Source organism: Tenrec ecaudatus, chromosome 16 (genome assembly GCF_050624435.1).
Source record: "Tenrec ecaudatus isolate mTenEca1 chromosome 16, mTenEca1.hap1, whole genome shotgun sequence".
Taxonomy (NCBI): Eukaryota; Metazoa; Chordata; class Mammalia; order Afrosoricida; family Tenrecidae; genus Tenrec; species Tenrec ecaudatus.
The window spans coordinates 48,604,247-48,629,418 of NC_134545.1; the positions used below are offsets into that span (position 1 = coordinate 48,604,247).

At 59.7% G+C, this 25,172-nt stretch overlaps 1 protein-coding gene across 1 annotated transcript; it reads left to right on the forward strand.

Moving 5' to 3' along the window:
• Positions 1–461: 461 nt before the first annotated feature.
• Positions 462–24,585, forward strand: SPOCK2 (SPARC (osteonectin), cwcv and kazal like domains proteoglycan 2). Its single transcript, XM_075533891.1, has 11 exons — positions 462–876; positions 15,098–15,106; positions 15,411–15,456; positions 15,736–15,850; positions 17,220–17,334; positions 19,441–19,555; positions 19,918–20,043; positions 20,608–20,826; positions 22,006–22,068; positions 22,762–22,899; positions 22,989–24,585. Exons 1-11 carry the CDS (start codon positions 688–690, stop codon positions 23,135–23,137), a joined length of 1,284 nt encoding a protein of 427 aa, XP_075390006.1. The 5' UTR covers positions 462–687; the 3' UTR covers positions 23,138–24,585.
• Positions 24,586–25,172: the final 587 nt, after the last annotated feature.

Genomic DNA, 25,172 nt, shown 5'->3' on the forward strand with positions numbered 1-25,172 from the left:
TTACCAGCCATTCAGTTCCCGCCCAGGAGCAGTCATTCGGCGGCCTTGTGAGATGGCTTTTGTCTGCACGAAGCCACCCCTTACGGGAAGCCATAACTGGGCCGGCCGCAGGACGCCAGCTGTCAGGGTTGTGGCGGGCAGGGTGGGGGGAAAGGGAGAGAAAGTGTCTGTGGCCAGGGCCCCTTGTAGGCACCTGAGCCTGCTTGGCTTTGTAACCCGAGTGTGGTGTGTCTTCCCGGGGGCCCTTCTGACTCTCCGCCCTCGGAGAGACAGCTCGGAGAGACCTCTCTGGATTCTCCGTCCTAGGCGGCTGCGCTGGGGCTAGGCTGCTGCGGCTGGCTGCCTTTTGGCGCTCCGATCTTGTGCTTCGCTTTGAAATCCCCACCCCCACCCCGCCCCTTTTTTTCCAACCAGGTATGATGATGTCAAACGTGATGCTGATGCTACAGTTACGGACACAGCCTCCGCTGGCGCAGGCTCTCTGAGTCTCTCTTCTGCGCGTCCAGCCCAGGGCTTTTCAGACAGCGCATCTCCGAACCAGGTCACATTTCAGCTGCGACCTGCCACCCGTCCGTCACTAGGGTGAGATCGCAGGAGGAGGCCTAGGAAGCCGAGCCGACCACGGGGTGGGAGGAAGGACCTTAGAATACGCAGAAGTCCAGGCACCGGGTCTCGAAGCCGACCGCGATGCGCGCCCCGAGCTGCGGGCGCCTGGCGCTGCCGCTGTTACTGCTGGCCGCGGCCGCCCTGGCAGAAGGCGACGCCAAAGGGCTCAAGGAGGGCGAGACCCCCGGTAATTTCATGGAGGACGAGCAATGGCTGTCGTCCATCTCGCAGTACAGCGGCAAGATCAAGCACTGGAACCGCTTCCGAGACGTGAGTCTGCTGCGTGCCGGCCCGGCCGGGCGCCGGCGGGGAGGGCGCATCTGGGCAGAGCCCTGGGCGCGGCACCCGCACTTCGCGCAGCCGGGCGCCTAACGGAGCCGAGTCGGCAACGCCGCGCACCCGCACCCGCACCCGCCGCGCACCGCCTCCGGCGTCCCCGCCGCCCGGACCCCGGTCCCGCACGCGGTCTCGGGGCGTGCACGGGCGGCGGGGTCTCCCTAGCGCGCAGTGCGGGGTGCCGAGGGGCGACGGGCGGGGGCCCCGGCTGCGGCTGGACCCCCAGATCACCCCCTCACCCCGTGGGTTTCCCCTGCGCCTCGGGCCCGCCGCTGGCCCGCTGGGCGCTGCGGGCGCCACGCACGGGGCCCTGCGGACAGAGGGACGGGTAGCTCTGGGCGGGGCTGCGGGCACCGTCACATCGCCTGGGCCGGTGCCTCCCGATTCCGACCAGGCTTTGGGCGAAGGGAGGCCGAGGCCGGCGTTCCGAGTTGGGGTGGTCCTCAACGGGCGTGAACACCCCCGGGGGGCCGCCGGGCTAGGTCTGGGGCCGGGCTGCCGGGCTTGCTTTGCCAGACGCCTCTTCCCCCCGCCCCCCGTAAGGCAGGTCGGGGAGAGGGGAGCGGCGGGGTGCCCGCGGTCAGGCACTGTAGCCGGCGGGGCTGGAAAGCGGGCTCAGGGCCGGGGTGGACGCCCGCCGAACCCCCGGCTTAACCTTGGGGCGAACTTTGCGGTGGGGGCGGCGCTGCGGCACTCTGTTTACGGGCACCTGTAGATCAGAGGGGAAATCAAAGGCGGCGGCGGTCCCCGGGGCCCCTCCTTCCTGGCTGCCTGGGACCGGTGGGGGCGGGGCTGGGGGCGCACAGGGCGTGGCCGAGACCCTGAGAACCTAGCCTGCCTTGCGGGAGAGGCACGGATGCCGCCCGCTCCACCCGGAGACCTGGGGCTCGTGGACGACCCCGTCCCCACTGCCCACTTGGCAAATCCTCTCATCTGACCCTCTTCCTACTTGTTGTGGGTCCTGCGGAGAACGTCCCTCCTTCGGCTCCGTTCCCAGGAGTTCCTCAGCAGTATGTCTGAGGCACAATGCGCTTCCTGGGGGGCCCTGGTCGAGATAGGGATCTTTCTGTTGTCCCTGGAGACGTGGCCGTTTCTTTCAGAAGTCAAAGTGGCAGGCTGTATTCCTCAGAGGCAGGGTGGGCCCGGCTGAGAGGTCTGGACCCTAGAGGGAGGTTGTCCCCCCACCCCCACCCCGCCTCTGAGGTCTCTGCGGGGCACCTGCAGGCCCGCACTGGCCAGCTGCCGTCTCCTGCCTTTGCTGGGAAGCGCCGGCCCAGTGGCAGCGAGGGGGCGGCAGCAGGCCGGCCCATCGGGAATCTATGTGTCACTGGCCCAGCCTCCTGCGGGTTCGCTGGCGCAGGGCTCCGCTGAAGGTCAGAGGGAAAAGAGATGCTTCATGAGAACAATGCAGGTGTAAAAAGAAAGCTGGCCTCCCCCCACCCCCGCTCCACCTGCTTCCCTAGCACACTGTGGGTGAGGACCCCACCGCACAGGGCTGCCCACCTGTCTCCCTGTATGGAAGCCAATTAATTCCTTGCCCTTCCTACCAGCTTATCAGAAGAAAGAGCAGATTCAAAATTCTGCAGAATCTGCTTAAGACCCAAGGAATACTTTGGGGCATGCATGCATTTGGATAGTCGTAGGCTTTTGTAGGGCGACCTTCCGCCAGCTAAGCTCTGCAGTTCCACTGAAGGTAGCCTGTGGTGCAGGAATATGGGGGTGGGGGTGGAGAGGAAGAGGAGAAAGGCTGAGCAGGAGGGCCTGGCCCTGGGGCTACAGTGAGAAACAGGAGGCTCAGGGCCACTGCAGGCAGAACTTGAAGGTACCATGATGTGACTGGTGCCCCTGGAGTTGTGCAGTGCGCAGCCTCGACGCCAGCCAGGGCCCTGCTGGTGCAGCAGACACCTCTCCCCCTCTTTTGCCCCACTTCCCGCCCGAAGACCCGAAGACCCTTTCCATCACAAACAGGCCAGCGCTCTTCCAAACGGGAGCCATGCCTCCTCAACGGAGAGCGAGGGGTTCCTTCTGGACCTCGAAACAGTTGCCAGTTTGAGCCAGAACCTTGTTCCCCATCACAGGGTGGTACGGGGCACCCAGTGGGGAGGGGCGGGGGTAGAAGGAGTATGGAGTCTGAGGGAGTCGGTAGGTCTTGTGGGTGAGGGATATGGCTCATTAAACGGTGGTGACAGATTGGGGTGTGGTGGGGGGAGGTTGAGGGGATCGTATCAAAAGGAGAATGGAGAAGAGATCTTGGGGAGCCAGTAGCTTCAGAGCTGGCGGGGGCGAGTGCAAGGAAGCCTTCCTTCTCTGCACCCAGGTGTCTTAGGGAGGCTGCACTGACCAGCTGAGTAATCCTCCCTACAGGGGCGCACAGGCCTCTCACACCTCTTCTAATGCCAGGGCCCTGCTGCCAGGGAGGAGGGACTCAGACCTGGAATGGGAGGCTGCGTGTGAGACTGGGCCAAGGGCTTAGCAGGAGGCCTGTGCTCACAGATCTTGCTGCGTCCTGGGCTCCCTCTCCCACCTCCGAATTCATTCTCTGCAGGACTGAGTGGCGATGACCGCAGGTCTCTGAAACAGCAGATCCAGACCTCACCAAGATGGAGCCAGGGAACAGGCCCATTCGGGGGCGTCTCCAAAGCGCTGGCTGGGAGGAATCGACTTGTTCTCCTCCTCCTTGGCTCTGTTCTGCTTGTACTCCAAGCCCATTAAATTTTAATCACATTTATTAGTGCCCAGCCTAGTGCTTGGCAGCAGGAGGCAGTCCGTTCCTATGCGCTGGCTTGCTGAGCAGGGAGCACGTTCATCTGCCAGCTCCTGCAGTAAACCTTACACTCTGCGCGCCCTCTTGTGCCTGTGAGCTAGTGATGGGCTTACCAAGGTAACCGAAAGGAAGCTGATAGCCACGGAGTCGGTTCTGAGGCAGAGCGACCCTGTGGAACCGAGGAGAAATGCTGTAACTTGTTACGGGAGTAGGAAGCTTCATTCTTCCTCAGAGTGGCTGGCGGGTTCAAACTACTGACCTTGTGGTGAGCAGTCCAGTGTGTAACCCACTAGGGCTATCAGTGAACCAGTCGCCATTAGTTCTAACTCACCGTGACCCATGTGATCCATAGGTTTTGGATGACGGGTTTATGGAATTTAAGCAGAACATGTATTAAGTCTCAAACAGCACAAAGGCACAGCATCCAGATGAGGGAGACCGCCAGCATGAGACAGTGACCCATCTTTCAGAAGCAGATCGACAGGCTTTCCTTCCCAGGTGTAGCTGGGTGGGCTTGAGGCACCGGCCTAGTTAGCCGGTAAGGCTACTCACTGTGTGCAGCACCCAGAAGTCCCCTGTATTTGATAGTCTCCCCTTTTCATTGTTGGAGAAGCGGAGGTGCCGAGCAGCTAAGTTACTAGCCAAGAGCCAAGGGTTAGGAAGTGGCAGAGCCGGGGGTCGAACTCAACTTTGCTCTGCAGGGAAAGCTAGGCCTGCTGTTTCCTGTAAGTGGGGAGGGAGGGGGTGCTCCGAAGAACGGCCTTGGGTTGTGCCCAGTCAGCCTCCAAGATGCCCCGGGCAGGAGCGGCACCTGCTAGGAAAGTGGGGTACCCCTCCCCCAGTGTCTTCAGCAGCTTGCCACCAGCCTGCCTCCCCCCCCCCCAGCTAAGCAACCAACACCCCAAATGAGAGTCAGGAGTGCAGGGCGTCCAGGGAAGCTCTGGTCTAGGAGCTGGAAGGCCTGGGTTCAAGTTCTGGCTCTGCCTCTGCCTCTGTGGGGTTACAAGGTGCCAGGCAGACCACATCACCTCTCCGAGTTTGGTTTCAGAATGGGAGTCTGAAAGGGAGGCGTAAACATGCAGGCATCTTGTCACAGGGCTGGACACCAAACACTGCAGGCAAAACCCCCGTAGGCATCAGGCGGCAGTCTCCAGAGACATGCGCCAACTCACTCCTCCACTGCCAAGTCGAGCACCTCATATATGTGTGTATGTGTGTATACATGTGTATGGATGTGCATGCATACATACCAGGTGCTGCCTCACTCTCCTTCGGTCTGGTCCAGGGATACTGTCGCATGCCACTCACATGCAACATGATAATTCCATTTTTATTGGAGCACCAAGTAGTCCAATAGCAAGTAGGAGCCACAGAACTAAAACAAGCAAACTCACTGCCGTGCAGCCGACTGCGGACGCAGAAGACGACTACGTTAATCTTCACAGTAGTAGAAAACCTCCTGGCCGTGGGCTGTATGCTCAGCAGTCCAATGCCCACCCCAGTGCCTACGATGCCAGCAGGGCTCCCTTCTCACCGCCCCTCCCACCGCCAGTGCACACCTAAGCACGAGCAAGTGTGGGCATGCTCTGCACACACAGCTGCGGATGAGTGTCCATGTGTGAGAAGAACCCCCTCCCCCACCCCGCTCACGGCCAAGATGGATTCCATCACTGGGGCGTGGGCATAGGAGAGAGAGCCCTCACCTGGTCTCCCCCACCCCCACCCTGCTGTCTAACTCCTCTCCCACACTGGAGGGGGCCGGCATCTCCCGGAGGTACAGAGGACACGGTAAGGGACTCTTGAACACACGGCAGGGCCCCAAGCCTTGGAAAGAGGACAAGAAGGATGCTCTCTGCTTAGAGACGGAGGAGTCTGCCATATGCTCCCCTGTCTCCGTGGCAGTCTGGAGAGACTGGAAAGCCAGCCCACTTCTATTCTCTAGGAAGTCAGAAGTTTTTCAGGAGGACGGTTGGCGTCTATCTGACCCGGAGTCCCCAAGGGCCCAGGGAGAGTGGGTGTCTGTGTTTTCCGAGTGAGAGGGGCAGGCTACTTTCAGCTTTGTTTTGGCTAAAGGGCAGGATAAACAAAATAGCACTTCGAGCCCTGGGCTTTCCATGACTCTAGAGGAGGCCACAGAGCCCTTCGACAGACAGCGGCTCCACTGTAGCAGCCCTCATGTCACCAGCCCACAGGCACCAGCACCGGCACAGGCAAGTCTCTGGGTTTAAAGAAAGGATTTCTTCCCAAGGAAGGAGGTTTGCTGTTAGTATCTGTGTGTTTTAGCTAGGGCCGGAGACACAGGGGAGTGGGGTCTAACTACACAGACACCAGGCCTGCATCTGGTTTCAGCCCTCTCCCTCCCCTCCCCTTCCGGCCTCCCTCTTCCTCCTGCCTAGGTGCGCAGAGCTTCCCCACGCAGTGCAGACCCAAGGACCCCATCAGACCCGCTGGTTGGTAAGGCCAGGCTCCCTCAGGTGGAGAACAGCTTCCTCTTCCCAAGGCAGGCCATCCAGCCTCCCTCTCTTCCTGACCCCTGAGTCGAGGTGAAGGTTACACCCAGCCCTCACAACTAGTCCCTCCAGGCACAGCGCCCTCCTTGACCCTGTGGCCCCTTGCACAGGGCAGAGTGTGACACTGTCCCAGAGTTCTCCATGTGGTAGAGCTGGACAGAGACACCATGGAGATGAAACCACCCCACCCCCACCCCTCATTTAAGAAAACTCACTGCCATCCAGTCGATGCCAACTCATGCCCCCCCCCTCCCCACTATAGGACAGGGTGGGACTGGCCCTGTGGGTTTCCAAGATTGTAGCTCTCCTGGAGAAGAAAGCCTCGCCTTTCTCCTGAGGCGCTGCTGGTGGTTTTGAACCGCTGCCCCTGTGGCAACCACTGTGCCACCAGGGTTCCTCAACCACGCCCCCATATTACAGATATTTTAAAAAGCTTGTCCGGAGATGGGCAGGCACTGCCTGCCTGTGGTTGGGTGTTCTTCCACTCTATGGTGTTCAGGTTTCCTCCACTCCAACTCTGGAATCTTCCCGAGATGCCTGGGATTGAAATTCTGCTCCCCCCGCCCCCTGGTCATGGCCCAGGTCAACAAGTTGTACACATGGCCACCATCGTTTTGTTCCCAGAGTAGCAGGAGAGGTCAGGTTGGGGCACGGGTCGGCACTAGAACTGAGTCCAGCCAGAGCAGTTGGCTGGCAGGGAGGGGGCCTTTTTCCAGCTGAGGAAATTCCTTCGAGGGGAGAGGAGGTGGGAGGTGGCCAGCGTCTCCCCCATGCCAGCCTCCTTCTGTTTGTCCAGGTCTGACAGCAGTCTCTGCCCTCCACCCGCATGAGAGGACAAATAGTTAATGGCTGTCCTCTCTTGGCAGTCAGCCCAAGCAGCCCTCAGCCTCCTGAGATGGGGTGCCAGCCCCCAACGGCCCCCACTGTGCCCCGCCAGGCGCCTTCTCTCTGGGTTCTTGCTGCTGCTTCTAGGAAAGAGTTGGGAGAGCCCCCAGACACCTTCCATCCTCCCCTGCCTGAGGCATGTGGTAAGAAAATAACCCCAAGAGCAGGTGCCTGGGAGAAATGCTGGGCTACTAACCCAGTCACCACCCACCCGCGGCTCCGCGGAAGAAAGGCCTGGCTATACTACTGCACCTCTGCACTGCCACCAACAGAGTCACTCTAAGTTGGAACGGACTCCGGGCAGCTGGCTCTGGGTTTAATTTTTGAAGGCATTTTGGTTACAGGCCTTCTAGGAGTTTGAGAGGGTCCTGGCCCCCTTCCATTTTGAGAGATTCTGGATTTACTAAAGAAAAGGAAGAAGTCCCCAAATTGTGGATCACTTGAAGACTCAGGCGAGCAGCGTCTTGCAGTCCTGCTGCTGGGCGCCGGCCATAGTCCTCACTGGAATGTTCTGGAGCCTGTGAGTGCTCGGGCTGGAGGCCCCCTGTGAGTGAGAGAGCCCCCTTCTCCAGGCGCCACGCCCCCACTGGCTCCCCTTCCCTGCACCTTTTCAAAGGACAGAGGTCTTCACAGTTGACAAAGGCGGAGTGCTGGGCCCTCCACCAGCCAGGGAGGCCTCGTTATTTTTTTGTTTTTTTGTTTGGAGGCACGGAAGTGGAGGCTGGAGCCTGAGCCCCCACCCCCCAATCCCCCCGGGGTTGCGCTGGAGGCTAGGCCAGGCTGGGACCCAGACCCCTGATTCCAGGCGCTGTGCTCAGAGACAGGTGGAGCTCTTTCCCCAGAAATCAGGCCCGTGGAGGGGGCAGCTCTTCCCTGCGTGATTCCCGTGCCTCCCCTCCTGCCCACCAGATGGAAAGGCTGGGAGAGACTGGGTTAATTCAAGCTGTGAAGTGAGCGGGTGATTTGGGTGCTAATTAAAATGACAGGAAGTAAACAGCGCTTGGAAACACGCAGCATGTGCCCCCTAAGCCGGCCTAGGCCTGCGCAGGCCCCACCGGCTCTCCGCGGCTTGGCGCAGTGGGCCTGTTTCCATGGCAACCTGAGCTGAGCCGCAGAGATCAAAGCTGGAGATGGGCTAGCTACAAACCAGCCGAACCAGGGCTGCTGCGCGATGGGGGTTCTGGAAAGTGACCGAGGCAGAGGCGGTCCAGGTGTCTCCCCACGCCCCAGGCTGCCCCTCCCTTCCGATGGGACCCCCTTGCCAGGGGTGGAGACCGAGCTGATAGAGGGGAGGGACACCCCCCCACACCCGGGCAGGCTGGCTTTAGGCCTCCTAGGTCCAGCTCCTGGCCCTGGACTCCCCTCCTCAGCTCACATTGGCAGAGCAGGACAGTGCCCGGGAGGGGCTGGCTCCGGAGTGACCGTGCTGGCACTAAGGCGTTCCGACTGTGAGCCTGGGCAAGTCACTTAACCTCAGTTTTATCGCCTGAAAAAAATAGGAATAATAGTACTCCCCTCTTAGGGTTGTGGTGAAGATTAGGGGCAACAGGAAACTTCGTTTCGAGTGCTTGGTCTGATGCTTCCCACTTGGTATCAGCTCTGATTATTGGTAATTACTGTGGGTTAGGTGCTGGACATCGACACGTGGACGTCATATGGCCTCTGCCCTCAGGCGCTCACCACCTAAACAGGCAGATGGAAACAGGCAGTGTAACAGGGCAGTCACAGGCAGAGCTGGCCTGGAAGGCCACCTGAGTGGGAAGGTGGTGGCTGCTGGGTTTTGGAAGGGAGGTGGAGATTGGTGATGGGTGTGAAGACCTGTTCCAGAAGATGAATGATGGGTTGGAAGAACACAGGCACTGGCCCTGAGAGATGGAGAGGAGAGAGGCTCTCCTGTAGGTACAAGGGGACCGGTGACAGGTTTTACAAAGACAGTACTCAGTGTGTTTTCTCCTGCTGCAGAAATCATACATGTTCGTTGTAGACATTTTAGCAAATTGGGGTGGGGGGAGGCCGAAAGATGCCGATGGTCTCTGTATTTTATCCTCACCCCCACCGCACCCCACACTCCCACCCTCACGGAAACTGCCGCAAACATTTGGGCTGGCGTCCTCTTCCCCCCACTTTTTTTTACAAGATAGCAAAATGTGAGCTCAGGGAGAGGCAGAACCAGACGGCATTCTAGAAAGATCCCTTGGCTGCTGCAGCCCGGAAGGGGGTGCGATGCAGACGCCACAGAGACTCAGCCCTGGGCCGGTGAGGTTGGGACAGGCTGGAGAGAGACTTTGCAGGTGGATGGTCGGCTGTTGAAGATCCAGGGAAGGCAGCCTTGGGCTTGATCTCATGCCGCTGGGAGAGTCTGGCACAAAGTCGGAAGTCAGGACACTGAGTCCCAGCGAGTCAGGGACGGAGCATTTCCTCTGCTGGCGGCACCCTCAGGAGGAAGAAGGACAGCGGCAGAGGCAGAGACCAGGGATGTCAGCAATGCATTAGGGGTCCTGAGATGGTGCTGTCAGTCGTTAATGCACCCAGCTGCCTAACCATACAACCGGAGGTCCCAGCCCACCTTGAAAGTACCTCAGAAGAAAGGTCTGGGCATTCGCTACTTCCAAGAACCAGCCATCGGAACCCTGCAGAGTACAGTTCTCGGCTGACATGCCCGGGCCACCAGCCGCTGGAGTTGAATGAGTGGCCGTTGGTAATGGTGGCCGTGCAGGACGAGAGCGGGAGGACCTGAGACTGGGCCCCATGGCCTTCACTCCATTGCCCGTTATAACCGGGGGAAGCCCTACCAGCGCCAGGCCTCACCCAAGAATTCTGGGGCCGGGGGTTTCAGGTGGTGCTTGCTGTTCCAACCCATGGCGACCCTGCACACGACAGAGGGAGACACTGCCCTGATGCGCACCCTCCTCGGCGTCACGCCTGTGCTTGAGCCCAAGGTTGCAGCCACGGCGTCATCCATCTGCTTAAGAGCCTTTGTCTGGTCACATATGGCGGTCTCTCGTGACACCATGTCACACACAAAGTCTCAACCTCCTTGCCTCTAAGGAGCGCCCTAGCCAGACTTCTTCCAGGACAAATTTGTCCGGTTAGCAGTATTTAGGGTAGTCTCACCAGCGCCACAATTCCAACACATCCATTCTTCTTCGGTCCTCCTTACTCAGGTCCAACTTTCACAGGCTTAAGAGGCGATTGATAACACCGAGGCTTGGGCAGGTGCACCCCAGTCCGCAGAGCGACATCTTCCCCTTTTGGCACGCTCACGAGGTCCTGGGCAGCAGATTGGCCAGTGCTCTCGACAGACTGCTGCTTCCGTGAGCATCGCGTGTTGCTTCCAACATGCGGGGAGTGTTGGAAATCTCATCAAGTGATTCTAGTCTGCAGCCGGCGCCAAAAGCCATGTGACACAGAAGAAGAAACTTAGCGCCCCCGAGAAGTGACTTGGCCAAAGACACAAGATAAAGAGCTAAAAAATGACATGAACTTGGAGTCAAACATCCTCTCCACCTCCGCCCGCCACGTCTTAGTATGAGACGCTGCTCCTCGTCTCTGGAAGAGTGCACCTGGAGCAGTCTGGGGCAAGAGCCAGGCCCACCAAGACCGGCCACACTACACCTGGGGCTTAGACCCTCCAGGAAGTCCTGGCTCGGTCACTCGTCTGTCTTGTGACCCTTGGCCGGTTGCTCCGCCTCTCCAGCCATACTTTTCTCAAAATCAATAAATAACATTTTTAAAACTGTTTATTTTCTCAGTTCGCCGGCTCTGCCTACTTGGCAGGTTCGTGAGGGTCAATGAAGACAGGCACGTGAACCTCGAAGCACTGTTAAAAAAACGTGCCAGCGTGCATGAGGACCTTCCAGAAGTTTCCTCCCAAGTCTGCTCTGGGCTGAGCACGGCTGTGTTTACGGTGTCACATCTGCACTCCGCACGCAGCCCCGGGTCAGTGGACACGAGCCCGCTTCGTCGCAGCCTGTGGCTGGTCCCTCTCTGGTCTGGCCGGGCTCAGAGCACTAGATATGAGCCGGCCACATGGTGGCTGAACCTGCATGAAAACAGGCTCCTGCTCCCTGAGCACTGCCCACGGCCACTTAGCACAGCGCTAAGGAGCCCACTCGGTTTATAAATAGACACCACTGCGTTGAGAGGCTTCATTCACACTTGCCAACAGCAAACACCTTGTTCCCCTTAGTCACACCTGACCTCAGGTGCCCTTTAAGTGTGTCTCTGGCTTCTGGCCCCCAAGGGCCATCCCTGGGTTACTACTAGAACGTCCTATGGCCCCTGGCAAGGCCAGTTGTCCCCCTACCCCACTGCTTCCCACTCTCCGCACGCACAGCCATCCTCTTCTCAGCCCATCTGGCGCCCTCCTGTGGCCCCTGCCCCTCTCACATTTTCTCCACCCAAGTCCCTCTCTTCTTTAGTGACAGCAGCCTTTACTGTGGAGCTCTCTGGGACACCAGCCCCTCCCAGGCGCCGTCGCCTTTCATCTCCCAGTAGTCCTAGGAGCTGGGTGCCAAGATGCCTCGAGGCCCAGGGGGTTGCCCACAACCAAGGAAGGACTCTGAGACCCCAGGGTTTGTTGCTACCCACTCCCCGCCCCCTTTCACGGGCTGCTCCCTCTCCCCTGGGGGTGAGGGTCCTGGGTGCAGAAAAGCCTAGGCTGCCCTTTGCCCACCCCCACAGTCCCCCTCGGAGAGGACAGAGTTGAGCTAGCACGTGGGTCCTGGTTACGTGTCAGACTGCTGTTCGAACCCCCCAGCCGCTCTACGGGAGAACGATGAGGCTTTCTACTCTCGGAAAGAGTGACGTCTCATGAACCCCCCGGCGGGTGGGGTGGGACCCACTTTCAGCTTAGTCCCAAAGACTTCTGCTCACAGTCTGGTGGAAGGTTAAGGCCCAGGCAGGGCCAGAGTAGCTGGCGAGATGACCGAAAAGCATTATGCTGGCAGCTGGGGGGCTGGAGGCCACGGCCCTTCCTTCCTCCAATGCAGATGGGTGGGTTATGGGCAGTCGACTTACACCAGAGCCTAAAGTCCAGCCACTCGGCTGCCCTCTTCATAAACTTGCCACGCCAACCCTCCCAGGGGTTCTCCAGCGGCTGGAGGCCCACTCCTAATATTTTCCCTGGTCCTTGTGCTGGGGCTCTGCCATTCCCCGTGATGGGGTAGACTCTGGCTGGGGTGGTGATCTCTCCAGCCCCACAGATCTGGAGATGACCCTGTCTGAGCTGCTGCCCTGGGTCCCAAGGCTCCCACGCTCTCCAGCGCCTTCTAGTGACCAACGAGGGAAATTGGTTTCAAGTCACTTTCTCAGACACTTGCTCTGTGCCGACTCCTGGGCTTCCAGGAGGCCTGAACGTGTTTGTGTAGGATGCATGTGACTAAAGTCCAGGGACAGGGAGAGAGACCAAATGAGAGAGACAGAGGGAGAGGGGGAGACAAACAGACACAGATACACACAGGAGACCTGTAGTCCCCAAGAGAGGCGGACAAAAAGAGAGAACAGGCCCAAGCCAGTCAGACTCTCACCCCACCCCACCCCACCCCTCGCCGTGGAGGAGGCAGGGAGGCCAAGCCTGAGGGGAGGCTGGGCGCCCACTGGGAACACTGGAGCTGCTCACACGAGTGGGCTTCGTGAGTCTGTTCCTGGAGAACCATCTGGCTTCAGGTGGACTGCTTCAACGTGTCCATGTTTCCCTATGCACTCCCGGCATGCACCGCGGCTGTGTGTGTGTGTGTGTGTGTGTGTGTGTGTGTGTGTGTGCACGCGCGCACGCAGTGAGGCCCTGGGTGCACATGCACACATGCCTGCACAAGTACACGTGTGAGCCATGGCCATACCCTGTGCCAGGCTGGGAGATGGAGGACCACGCCATGCTAACAGATGCCCTCCGGCTTCGCTGGTGCTTGCCAGCTTTGGGGGTAGCTTTAGAGGCCCCAAAGCCTGGGTGAGTGCCATCTTGGGCCAGTGGCTGTTCCCAAGTGGGTACACTATGGTAGGAGCCCCACGCCCACTTTCCCCAGCCCAGCAGCCATCCACACCTCCACTCAGTGTGGCCTTTGCCCCACGGACTCTGAAAGGAGATGGTACTCAGCCTGAGGGGAGCAGCCAAGCCAGCTTCCTATCTGCCACCCTCCGGCCCTCCTAGAGATAGCAGGAGCCATTCAGAGATAGCAGGAGCCGGCTCCTTGGCACTGCCAACCTGCAGGCCCCTGAAGCCCTCTCCCTGCCTGCCTGGCAGAGCCCCTACCAGGAGCACTCTTGGACATGTTGGCTGTTTCTAACACCCTCTCTGACCTCAGGGAAGGAACCAGAACGAGTGGAGCATCTCAAAGCAGCGAGCTGGGCTTGGGGGCAGTTTCCCTGCCTCTGGTCACTCTGGGGTTCCCTGTGGCCACAGCCACAGCCTCTGGTCACTCTGGGGTTCCCTGTGGCACCATCTCCCTGGGCCTTGGCCTGGGGCAGTGTGCTGCCGTGAGGAGACCTGGGCTCTGACGTCCGACCTGGCTCAGGCCATCTCCCCTCTGGGGTTTTGGACGCCCCTGCATCCTGAGGGGACCAAACCAGATGACCTCTGAGGGCCTTCAGGGGCATTGACTCTGAGGGTTGGAGCAGGCCTGTGGTTTACCTGGGAGCCAACCATCACCCTGGGGAAGTAGCATGTCCCCCATTGACATTTACCTGTCATCTGAGCTCCCCTCTCAGGAGGGTCAGGCGTGAACAAGTGGCCCTGTGCCTCCCTGAGGGCCACACGCTCAGGTGGTGGAGAGGCCTCAGGAGGGGGCTGCCTTCCTGGCAGAAGGCAGGGGGACATTTCTGGGGGGTTCAGGGCACCCACACTGAGACTTCCTGCTTCTGCCTGGCTGTAGTGTCCAGCTGGGTGCTGACACCAGCCTCAGGGCCAAGGGTGGAGGGAAGAGACCATGTACTCTCAAAGCTGACCCTCCTCCCCCCATACTGCTCCTGCACAGGGAAATGTTGACTGCCAGCTGGAAGAGCAGGACCTCTGTTGGCATGGTAGTAACACTTTTGGCTGGTAAACTCAAAGTCAGCAGTTCAAGACCACCAGCCGCTCCGATGTGGAAAGATCACGGCGGGCAGTTCGCCTGTGAGTTTGGAGTTAATTAACTGAGAGAGCCCATCAGAAGACACAGTAATTGTCTTGGCTCTCCATAAATGGAGTTAAGACCATAAATGGGTGGTCTTAACTAACAATTGTATTTTTTTCACCGTTTAGGATGGGGGTCAAAGTCTCCCCATCTTCGCCTCTAAATCCCTGTGCCGGCTCTAGGGGAAACAGTCTCTGTCAGGTCAGCCCTGGTCCTTCTGAGTGTCTACTCCCCTCCTGTGACTTGGTGTCTATCCCCCCCCCCCACCTCTGCTTTTACATCTCAAAAGAGATGGACTGAAAATCCGAAACAGGACTCCCGTTTAATTAACATCACAGAAGCCACACTTCATAACAAAGCCTGCTTTCCAAATGGGATTATCATCACAGACATGCTCAGTACGGTTGGTTCCATTTCTTAGCCATTGAAACGCCGCCCAGTGGTGGGCCAGCCACACCATGATTGTGTTTGCAGACCTGATGTCAGGCCATCTTGTTGAATCTTCCTCTTTTTTTCTCTGCCCCTCTAAGTTAAGATGAGGCTTTCTGCTCCTGAAAAGAGTTTTGGACTCAGAAAGCCCAGGGGCTGTTCTACCTTGTCCTGTGGGGTCGCTGTGAGTCGGCACCCACAGGAGGACAGGGAGTTTGCAGTTTGGAGTTCTACTGTACTGAACCGTGTGGCTCTTCTCCGGGGCCTGGTCCCTCCTGATGGCATGACCAAAGTTAATCCATCTCAGGAATTACAGGCCACTGCCCAACACCCACAGCCAGATGGGGTGTCCAAGGAGCCCAGGGACCTTTGGGTCTGAGAGTGGGCCTCCCACTGATATCCCCCCCTTCTCTTTCTCCCCCTGCTCTGCCTCCCGGACCTGCTGCTGCCGCTCCCAGGAGGTGGAGGTGAGTTCAGCGGCCACCCTCTGCCCTCCATACCCTTGCCCTTCCTTGCCTTCCTGCCAGCATCCAACAAGGGGCATAGAGAATGAGGGAGAGGCTGCAAGGGATTCTGGGCCTGGGCTTAGGGCACTAGAAGTTGGAGGCCACAGTCGGCAGGGCCTGGGTGGACAGGGGACAGACACTGCCGATTCCAGTGTGGGACCCGTAGTCCAGTCCACTCCTCTCCTTGGCCCTGGAGGCGCGCTGAGCCTCATGGCTCCAGGGTGCAAATCCTGGTCCCCCCTCCTCCCCAACTCTCCTTCTCTAGGATGACTACATCAGGAGCTGGGAGGACAACCAGCAGGGAGATGAAGGTAATGTGTCTGACAGCCACCAGGACACGAGACTTGTGGGCAGGTCCCAAAACTGGCCTCGGGGGCTCTGTGAGCAGCCTGGCCCGATGGGGGTGGGACTTCTGAGCTGAAGCTCTGTTTCTCCAGGGCTGTTGGAGGGAGAAGCTTCTTGGCTCAGAAATGGAGGTGTGTGTGTGTGTGTGTGTGTGTGTGTGTGTGTGTGTGTGTTGTGGGGGCAGGGTAGGGCGGATTCCTTGGCTGATTCCCAGGTGACCGTGTCCCCACCCTGCATTCTTGCAGCCCTGGACACCACCAAGGATCCCTGCCAGAAGGTCAAATGCAGCCGCCACAAAGTGTGCATCGCCCAGGGCTACCAGCGGGCTATGTGCATCAGCCGGAAGAAGCTGGAGCACAGGTGAGGTGCTGGGGAGCCGGGAGCTCCCGAGAGAGTGGACCGGAGAGTAGGGGTAGGGCTTGGCCAGTTCTCTCTCTCTCTCTATTATTTACCATCATCAGCAACCCGCCAAATCATTGCGACTTCTCTCAGGCAGTTTCTGAGGGCGAGCCCCAGAGGGGCCCCTGCTGCCCGGCTCCGGCTCAAGATCACCATGGGGTGACAGTTAAGATGTCCACTGAGTTTGCAGTCATCTGCCAACTTGACTGTGGCTGGCGGAGTGTGGTCAAGCTTTCTCTTCCGGCTGCTGGCCGGAGGCCTCAGTTCTTGCTCACAGAGTCCCCCGCCACAGGTCACCTTGAACTTCCTCCCATGGCATCTGGCTTCCCTGAAAGAGTGACCCAGCAGACAGGGCCAGAGGAGCCGCCCTGCCTTCAGGGCCAGGGGAGTCTGGAAGTGGCATCATGACTTCTGCCACTTTCTATGTGTTAGAAGAGTTGGGCGGGGACCCTAGGCATCGTCGTTCGAAGGGCGGCATGTCAACGACTGTTGATGTGTAATCCCAGACACCGTGGACCCCAAGGCAAGTCCCCCCTCCTTTCTCAACCTTGACATCCGTGTCTGTAAGCTAAACAGGAAGGACCAGCTCATGCGAGGTCCCTTCCAGCCCTCACACGCCGCAGCGTCACGGCAGATGGAAGCTTGTAGCTTCCAAGGCTGGCTGAGGACCCTGCCCCAGTGTGATGACAAAATCATGCCTGGTTCCCGCTTTTCCTTCCCTCTTTCCCAACTCACAGAATCCAAAGCCAGGGGTTGTAATCTTGGCTGCTGCCAGCGGCCTGGCAGGAAGTACAAGCGAGTGAAGAGGGTGGGCCGGCCCAGAGTCCGTGCAGAGGGCAGTGCCAGGGCAGGCAGAGAAAGGCCAGAAATTTATATGTACATGCTCCTGGTTGGTAACTATACACAGCCACATACACATGCACATGCACGCACACACTTGTGCACACACACAAAACACATGTACACACATGCAGACACGCCCACATGCATGCACAGCACACCCACAGAGGCACACTTTGGTGGCCAGACAAACTGGTGAGCAGGCCAGGCTCCCGGTTTGTGGCGTCCACTGTGGTCTGATGCACCAAGTCGGATCCTCACAGCTGCTCTCGGACATGCTGCCTGAAGGCTCTGCCGGACACAGAGGCCCCTGGAAAGGGGCCGTGGGGCCGTGGTTCCACCTGATGAGCTGGGCAGGCCTGGCTGTACGGGTGGCACTGGATGGCCGGCATCAGCTTCTTGGAAGGGGTCTCCCAACTCCTTCCTCCTCCTGCCCCGTGCTTATTTCTGCCTCCCTCCCTGTGCCCTCTCCACTCCTCCCCTCCTGTAGGGTCAAGCAGCCTACCCTGAAACTCCATGGAAGCAAAGACATCGTCTGCAAGCCCTGCCACATGGCCCAGCTGGCTTCTGTCTGCGGCTCGGATGGCCACACTTACAGCTCAGTGGTGAGGAGTTCAGGCCTCTGGCGGGGGGTGGGGTGGGTGGGGTGGGGGGAGGACAGAGAGGGGAACACCCAGCTGGGGCCTCTTGGGGCATGTCTAGGGCTGATCTGGAGCCCCACAGTCTGGGTCACTGCGGGGGTACCCACAGGAGGAGCACCTGGGGCCAGGCCCTGCAGCCCTGCATGGGGGCGGGGGGGAGGGTGTGTGTGCCTAGAGTTGGAGCCAGAGCTGATCCTGCCCGCAGCAGGTGCAGGTGGGCTGGCGGTGATGGGCCCTGGACTTGGCCCCTGACAAGGAAAGGCAAGTGGAGCAAGGAAGTGGGAAAGAGAGGCAGCCACTTGTGTGTGTGTGTGTGTGTGTGTGTGTGTGTCGGGGGGTGGGGGCGGCGATGGTAAGGAAAAGGTGGAGAAACTTCCATCTGCAGATTTTCACATGGGGGTGGTATGCCACAGGCACGGGGTGGGGGTGCTAACCTTCTCTGAGATGAGCCCCTGGGAAGGAGAGGTGGCTGGGCTGGATTCCCAATTGACAGGGACGATATTTAGCGGGATTATTTGTACAAAGGAAAAACCATCCAGCCTGTGCTGTCCCGCTGATTCCATGTCACAGTGACCCCTTCGGCACAGAGTAGAACTGAGCCTCTCAGGGCGGCTCCAGTCAGTGCCACGTGGACACCCCTGGGCTGCAGCGAGCGGGAAGCCGCCTGAAGGCAGCAGGTTGACACTTGTGGGTGGACGTGCCCGTGTGCTGGAAAGCCATGCATAGACATGTAGGCTCTCATGGTGAATGTCCGTCTGTGCAGGCCGGGGCTTTGCCTGGGCTCAGGCTCCAGGCCCTGGGAAACCTGTGTGGGGAGGCTCAGGTTTGCCCCTCCGCTGAGGACTGACATTGTGTGTGTGTGGGGGGGGGTGAGGTCACCCAGGGCGAAGGGATGGGAGAAAGCGCCCACCTTTCAGACCAGACCAGTGCAGCTGCCACAGAGCCGGCCACGTGTACAAAAGGCCGCCTCTCCAGAGGCGTCTTGAGGCTGTGTGACCTTTTGGCAGCCAAGCGCCAGGCCTTTCTTCTGAGGAGCCTGTCGGTGGATCCGAGTCACCCACCTCAGTTTATAGTTGGGGGCTTAATCATGGACATCACTCTGGGACTCTGGGCGACACTGCTCTAAAGCCCACTGCCGCTGGGTCCGTTCTGGTTCATCGGCACCTAGGTAGGCTCTCTGAGGCTGCACACACACGAGGCCGGACAGTCCCGTCTTTCTCCAGTGGAGCACTTGGGGGGCTTGAACTGCTGACCTTGAGGTTAGCAGCCTAACCCACCAGCCCACAGTGCCACCAGGGCAGACAGAGGTGCAGCCGACAGGGGTAGAAGGAGAAGGCGTCGATGTCACATACACAGTGAGGTGAGGGGAGGGGAAGCTTGGGGGGAGGCTGGGTCCAATGATTATGTAGGCTCATGAAGCCCATCAGTGGGCCAGGCTCCCAGCCCTGGGGCTCGGGCAAGTCACTGCCGTAACTCCCTGTCGCGTCGTCTGTTTCTTCTTCATGGAGCTGTTGAGCCAGCTAGGGCCAGTTCCACCAGGACCCGTTGCCATTGGTGGTCAGTCCACGGGGAAGACTGGGATGCCTGTGGGGGGCGGTCTGGCATGGAGTAGAGGGGCCTCTTGAGCCGGTTGTCCTGGACCACCGCTGCGGAAGGGACTCCTCGTGAAGGCGGGCACTGGTACACGTCCAGCAGGTGGAGCACAAAGAAATCTCCTGGGTGGGGTGATTTGGAAAGGCTCCAGAAGGGAGAAGACAGCAGCACACTGCACACTGGGGTGAGGGGACATGGTGAGGATAGGCCCCGAAGGCAGGTTGATGGGAAGGTGGGTATCCCCTGGGACAGAGCAGGTGCAGAGCAGGACACCAGCTGGGCCTGCTGCCCCTTCCCACTGTGCACTGTGCTCTGCAGAGGACAGAGGGCTATCGTTGGACATGTCCACGGGCACTGCCCTCCTGTCTCCAATGGGGGAGCAGCTCGGGCTGCCACGTAGGCTTGAGGGTCTCCTGCTGGGGGGCAACACATAGGTGGATCCCCCAACCCTGAGCCCGGCCTCCCTTCTCTGTGCAGTGTAAACTGGAGCAGCAGGCATGCCTGAGCAGCAAGCACCTGGCGGTGAGATGCGAGGGCCCCTGCCCCTGCCCCACGGAGCAGGCCACCACGGCCACCACCGACAGCAAACCAGGTAGAGAGCTCGGACCACAGCTGGGCTGGGCAGGGCAGAACCTCCTTCAGGGCCCCAGAAATGGCCAGAGGGGTTCTGCAGGGACAAGTGGCCCAAACAGGGAAAGGACTGGGAGGCTGGGGGGCCAGGCGGGTGCAGCAGGCTGGCGTGGACCTCAGCCTCACTTCTCCCAGGATGCCTGGAAGTTGGAGTGCAGGGAGGGCGGAGGGGGGAGGGGAGAAGCATCTGAGTTCAGACTTCCCTCCACCCAATATGCTCAGACCACTGTCCAGCCTCCTAGATGGGGTGGGGAGGGGTGAGGCTCCTCTCTTCCTTTATACTCACCCTCTGCTCCACACCTCTCCCTGTTGTGTCCCCTGCAGAGACCTGCACAGGCCAGGACCTGGCCGACCTAGGGGATCGGCTGCGGGACTGGTTTCAACTTCTTCACGAGAACTCCAAGCAGAATGGCTCCTCTAGCGGCGGCCGTGGAGCCAGTCCCACCACGGGTACAGAAGCTGAGGAGGGGGAGCGGCAGAGGGAGCCCCCTGCTCTCGGATCTGGGCCCATGCAAGGGTCCAGGCCCTGGAAAAGGGAAGGAGACGTCAACGGTCAAAGGAGGGATATGGATTGGCTATTAGGAAGTGCTCCTTGAAATGGGGTCTGAATACATAAATCTCACTGCCATGGCCTTGGTGCTGACCCATGCTGACCCTATAGGAAAGGGTAGACCTGCCCCTGTGACTGCCACTTTTTATGGGAGTAGAAAGCCCTGTCTTCCCCCCTCAGAGCAGCCAGTGGTTTCAAACTGCTGACCTTGTGGGTCACAGCCCAGTGGTGGTGGAAGCTTACCGCCAAAAATGGCGAGTCAAGGGATGGAAGGAACTATTTTCCCTGGAGGGCTTTCAGCGCAGGTTTCCCTTCAAATCGAGTCACCCTCTAGGAGTAGAGGGATGGGGCTTGGATGTTCTTGAGTTTTAGACTTAGAGCCGCCCCACCTTGGAACAGAGGCCCAGAGCTGATGGAGAGAGTCAGTGACGGGACAGAGCCGTTTACCTCAATCTTCTCCTCAGGGCTTGACAAGAGTCTTGGGGCCAGCTGCAAGGACTCCATCGGCTGGATGTTCTCCAAGCTGGACACCAGCACCGACCTCTTCCTGGATCAGAGGGAACTAGCTGCCATCAACCTAGACAAGTACGAGGTCTGCATCCGCCCCTTCTTTAACTCCTGTGACACCTACCAGGATGGCCGTGTCTCCACCGCTGAGTGGTGCTTCTGCTTCTGGAGGGAGAGTGAGTGGATCCCCCGCCCCGCCTCCCCCAGCCCTTCCGTGCAGGCTAGCCTAGCTCTGGGCAGCAGGCCCAAGGGCGGAGAGGCTCCCTCTTGCCTGCCTGCCCAGGCCCAGAGCCTTCTGACTCCATACCCTGCACGTCTCAGCCCTTAGAGCCGCGGAACTCCCTTTGTCTGCCTCCTTCCAGGCGCACTCAGGCTTTGGGGGCCATGAAGCGAATGCACTTTCAAATTAAGAAAGAATTTTACAAACTGCAAATGTAGAGTTTCCAAGGCCCCTCCTGGGGAGCCCCACCAGGTATGAGCGAGGGGCCCTGAAGCTGAGGTGCACCGAGTTGGTCAGAGGTTCCAGCTCGCATTCCTTGCCCCAAAGCAGTGATCATGGAAGTACCATTAGCATCAGAGATAAGCCTCAGACCAGAGCCATCTCGGGGGCAGTGTCTTTGGGGGCAGGGAGGGACTGAGGCCTGGAGGGGTCTCTCCGTGTCCTGCCTCACCAACTGTCCCCACAGCAGTGTCGGAGGTGGTGTGGCCTGGGCTCTACCGGGGTGTTACTTTGGGATCCGGGGCAAGTTGTGGAACCTTCCCGAGCTCGAGTTCTTCCTCTGAGACTACGCGGGTGAGACGCACCCACTTGTGTACAGGGTCAGGTGAAGCACCCTAGGAGCTGTTTCGATCAGCTTTACTGCCTGGGAAGGCCAACCTTCTGGGGCCTCCCACGGGAGCCAGCACTGCCACCGCCCATACCTTTCCCTCATGCCTTATGCCGGCTCCTGGGGCAGGAGACTGGGGCTCCTTCTCATTTCCCAGCCAAGCAGGGGACGTCCCACAGTCAGCGTCCTGTTCGAAGTTTTACAGCGGGTTATTTCTAAGCCTAGGTGTTTGTCCCATCCAGCATTCTCCTGGGGCCTCTTGCCCCGGGGTGTTTTGTGTTCCCAGCCCTGCACCTCCAGTGCCATCCCCAGTTGGGGGCAGGTGTGCCATCTCTGCAGGGAGTCCCGCTTGGACTTTGGGGACCTTAGAGCCTCAGTGCCCCCCAGCATCACCTTGTGTGTACCCTGCAGTGGAGCCTGGGTGTGTCACTTTGAAGAACCCCCTACCCCGGTGTCTAAGCCTAGGGCACTCAGCGCCCCCCACCAGCATGCAGAGACACCTGTCCTAGGCTGCTTCTCTCCCTGTAGAGCCCCCCTGCCTGGCAGAGCTGGAGCGCATCCAGATCCAGGAGGCCGCCAAGAAGCAGCCAGGTGAGCAGTCCCAGGTGGGTGGGGCACTGTGCTCTGTAGACAGGCCAGGGTGTGTGCTCCCTGCCTTTCTCCTTGTGGCAGGGCAGGCTCTCCTAACCAGCCCTCTGAAAAGTGGGTTGTGAAGGCTGGAGGTTGGAATGCAGAAAGAACTTAGACCCATGCATGCAAGTGTTTCCTGGACCCTGAGTCCGGCCAGATCTCCAGCAAGGCCCCCTCCACTAGCAGATGGTCACGTGTTCAGCAGACAAGTGGAGGGCCAGCCCAGGGGAGATGCAGCCAGCAGCAAGCCCAGCTGGGCAGATGATGGCTAACGATGGGCTCATCGCTGTCCTCGCGGAGTGCCTGAGCAGAAGGGGAAATGGGGGGCGACACACACCTGCCCAGGTTCGGATGTGTGCACGGAGAAGGTCAGGTGCTGAGGTACAGTTCAGCGGGGTCTCAGTTAATCTTTGGAGTCAGCAGGAGCCTCTCTGAGGAGCTGGCCTCCTGCCCCTGTGACGAGCAGGAGGGGCCCTGAGGCAGGTTAGAGGCCGAGAGGCTGAGGACGGAGGCCTGGCGTTCCAGGCCAGGAAAGGGTGCAGTGGTAGAATTGGGTGCACACTGGCGTCCTAGATGACATGAACTGGGCAGAAGTGCACACGTGGGAGAGTGTCGCGGGGGCCCTGCTCTGACCCTGCTGGGTGTGCCCCTCAGGCGTCTTCATCCCGAGTTGTGATGAGGATGGCTACTACCTGAAGATGCAGTGTGACCAGAGCAGCGGGGACTGCTGGTGCGTGGACCAGCTGGGCCTGGAGCTGGCGGGCAGCCGCACGCATGGGAGCCCTGACTGCGGTAAGGACTGCCTCCGACCTTGGAGGTGGGATTCCCGGGAGAGGGGCGAGCGAGTTCCCAACCTGCCCCTTCCTGTGTCCACGTGGCAGACGACATTGTGGGCTTCTCCGGGGACTTTGGGAGTGGTGTCGGCTGGGAGGACGAGGAGGAGAAGGACGCAGAGGAAGCTGGCGAGGAGGCCGAGGAAGAGGAGGAGGGAGAGGCTGCCGAGGCCGACGATGGAGGCTACATCTGGTAGATGGCTGCGGGGAGCCGGGCAGGCCAGGGCGCCAATGGCCAGGGAGATGGGCTGGCAGGGACCTGGGGAGACGCAGGCAGCCTAGCAAGGGGACCCAGAAAGTGCAGCGGGAGGACCTGTCTCTGTCGTTGGGTAGACGGATGTGTGTGTGTGTGTGTGTGTGCATGGTACGCGTGTGGCATGTGTGCCCGGGTGCGTGAGTGCGTGTGTGTGCGTGCAGCATGTGCTGAGAGTGTGCCCTTGACTCATGCTGTCCTGGTGGAGAGCTATCCCAAAGTCCCGTTTGGCCTCCATACACTGTTTTCTTTCCATTTGTGGTTGGTTTCAAAATACCCACATTCGTGCCCACACACTTGCCCCAAGGTCAAAACGGATGAGGAGAGAGGCCCTGGCCACGCTGGCTCACGACCCTGGTCTGGTTCTTTCCCCAGTGCCACAGCCCTGCCTCCTGCCCATGCCCGTCCTTCTCGCTCTTCCGCTGGGTTCAGGCTCTGCCCAAAGGGATGGTCCCCTTGGCAGGAGGCTCTTGCAGGGGGCTCTCTGCTGGCTTCCTATCCTGCCAGGTTGGGCCTCTGTGGCTGGGACCTCCTTCTAGCCTCAGCAAGCCCCTCCCCTCATTATCCCAATCCATAGCGACTAGAAGCCACTGGGGGCAGTGCTGAGAAGGGATTGGGGGCGGAAACTGAGAGACAGGGGAGAAGGCCCTGCCTGGTGGCCAGAGGTCCCTCCAGAGTGAGGAGGAGGAGGGGCTGGCTCAGCAGTGGGCGCAGAAGGGCAGGGGTTGGTGGGCATTTTAGGAGCAGAGGCCGGTGCAGGGCTATGCAGGTGTACAGCATCTGGCTCCCGTGTGGAGCAACAGGGGGTGCTGCTCCCCCCTCTGCACCCTAGCTGGAGCCCCCTTGTCCATTCTAGGGATCTGAGGATCAGGAGCAGCAGGTGAGGGGGCCCATGGTCTAGTTAGGGGGCTGTCTGTGCCCCTTCTTAAATGCACCCTTCCCTCCCAGACCCATGAGCTAGGCTGTCCTGGAGGCCCCTTGAGAGGGCAGGTGAGAGGCGTAACTTTCTGCTCTTCCCTCGGGGTCTCCCTCTCAGACACTGCGCCTGTCCCTCCCGCAGGACTGCTCTGAGGGTGGAGGCTCCCCCTGCTCTGTTTGAGGCGGTGGTGTTTTTCGCTGAGCAGTGACAACTCAGAGGGGAGGGGGCAGGGGCAGCTGGGCTCTGAAGCCACACATCACTGTTCTCCCAAATCCCCTTACCACATGGAGCCAGACACGGCATCCTCCCCCTTTGAAAACTCTGCCCAGCTCGCCCTGCTGAGGCAGATTCCTGAGCAATTTTGGTGACAATTTCTTACCTAGATTTAAGCCCCTGATACCTTCTTGGTGTAGTGAGCACTGTGTGTGTGTGTGTGTGTGTGTGTGTGTGTGTGTGAGAGAGAGAGACAGAGACAGAGAGAGAGAGAGAGAGAGAGAGAGAGAGAGAGAGAGAGAGAGAGAGAGAGAGAGAGAGAGAGAGAGAGAGAGAGAGAGAGACTGGGTACCCTGTTGGCAGTGTGGGTGGAGTAGGGGTATGGGCTTCCTGGGCAGGGATCTTAGCCTGGCTCCCCCAGTGTCTCCCAGCCTCTGAAGCCTCTACCGGACTTTACCTGCCCTTGGCTGCCCCTGTGACCCACCCTGGAACCCACCTCCCCAGTTCTCTCTGGGGGAAAGAATGCAGCTCCTGGTGGCCCATAAACTGCTTCTCACTCCACAGCGCAGTTCTGAGCACCAAGGTGTCTCGCCGCAGACCCTGACCCTCCCCCTCCTGCCCTTCCCCTCTCCCAGCCCCTGGCTCCCCTTGGTTTCCTGTCTGCCCACTGCTCCCCGGAGCAGCCCGCCCCGCCCTGCTCCGCTCCCAGAGCTACTTGAAGCTTCCTGCTCCCGATAGGACTGGAGTCCGAGTGTCTGTCTCTTCCCTCTGCCCCAACTCCGACTTCACCACTGCCCGCCTTGGGCAGGTGCGGACGATGTGGGGCGCCCCGCATGGGGAGGGGCGC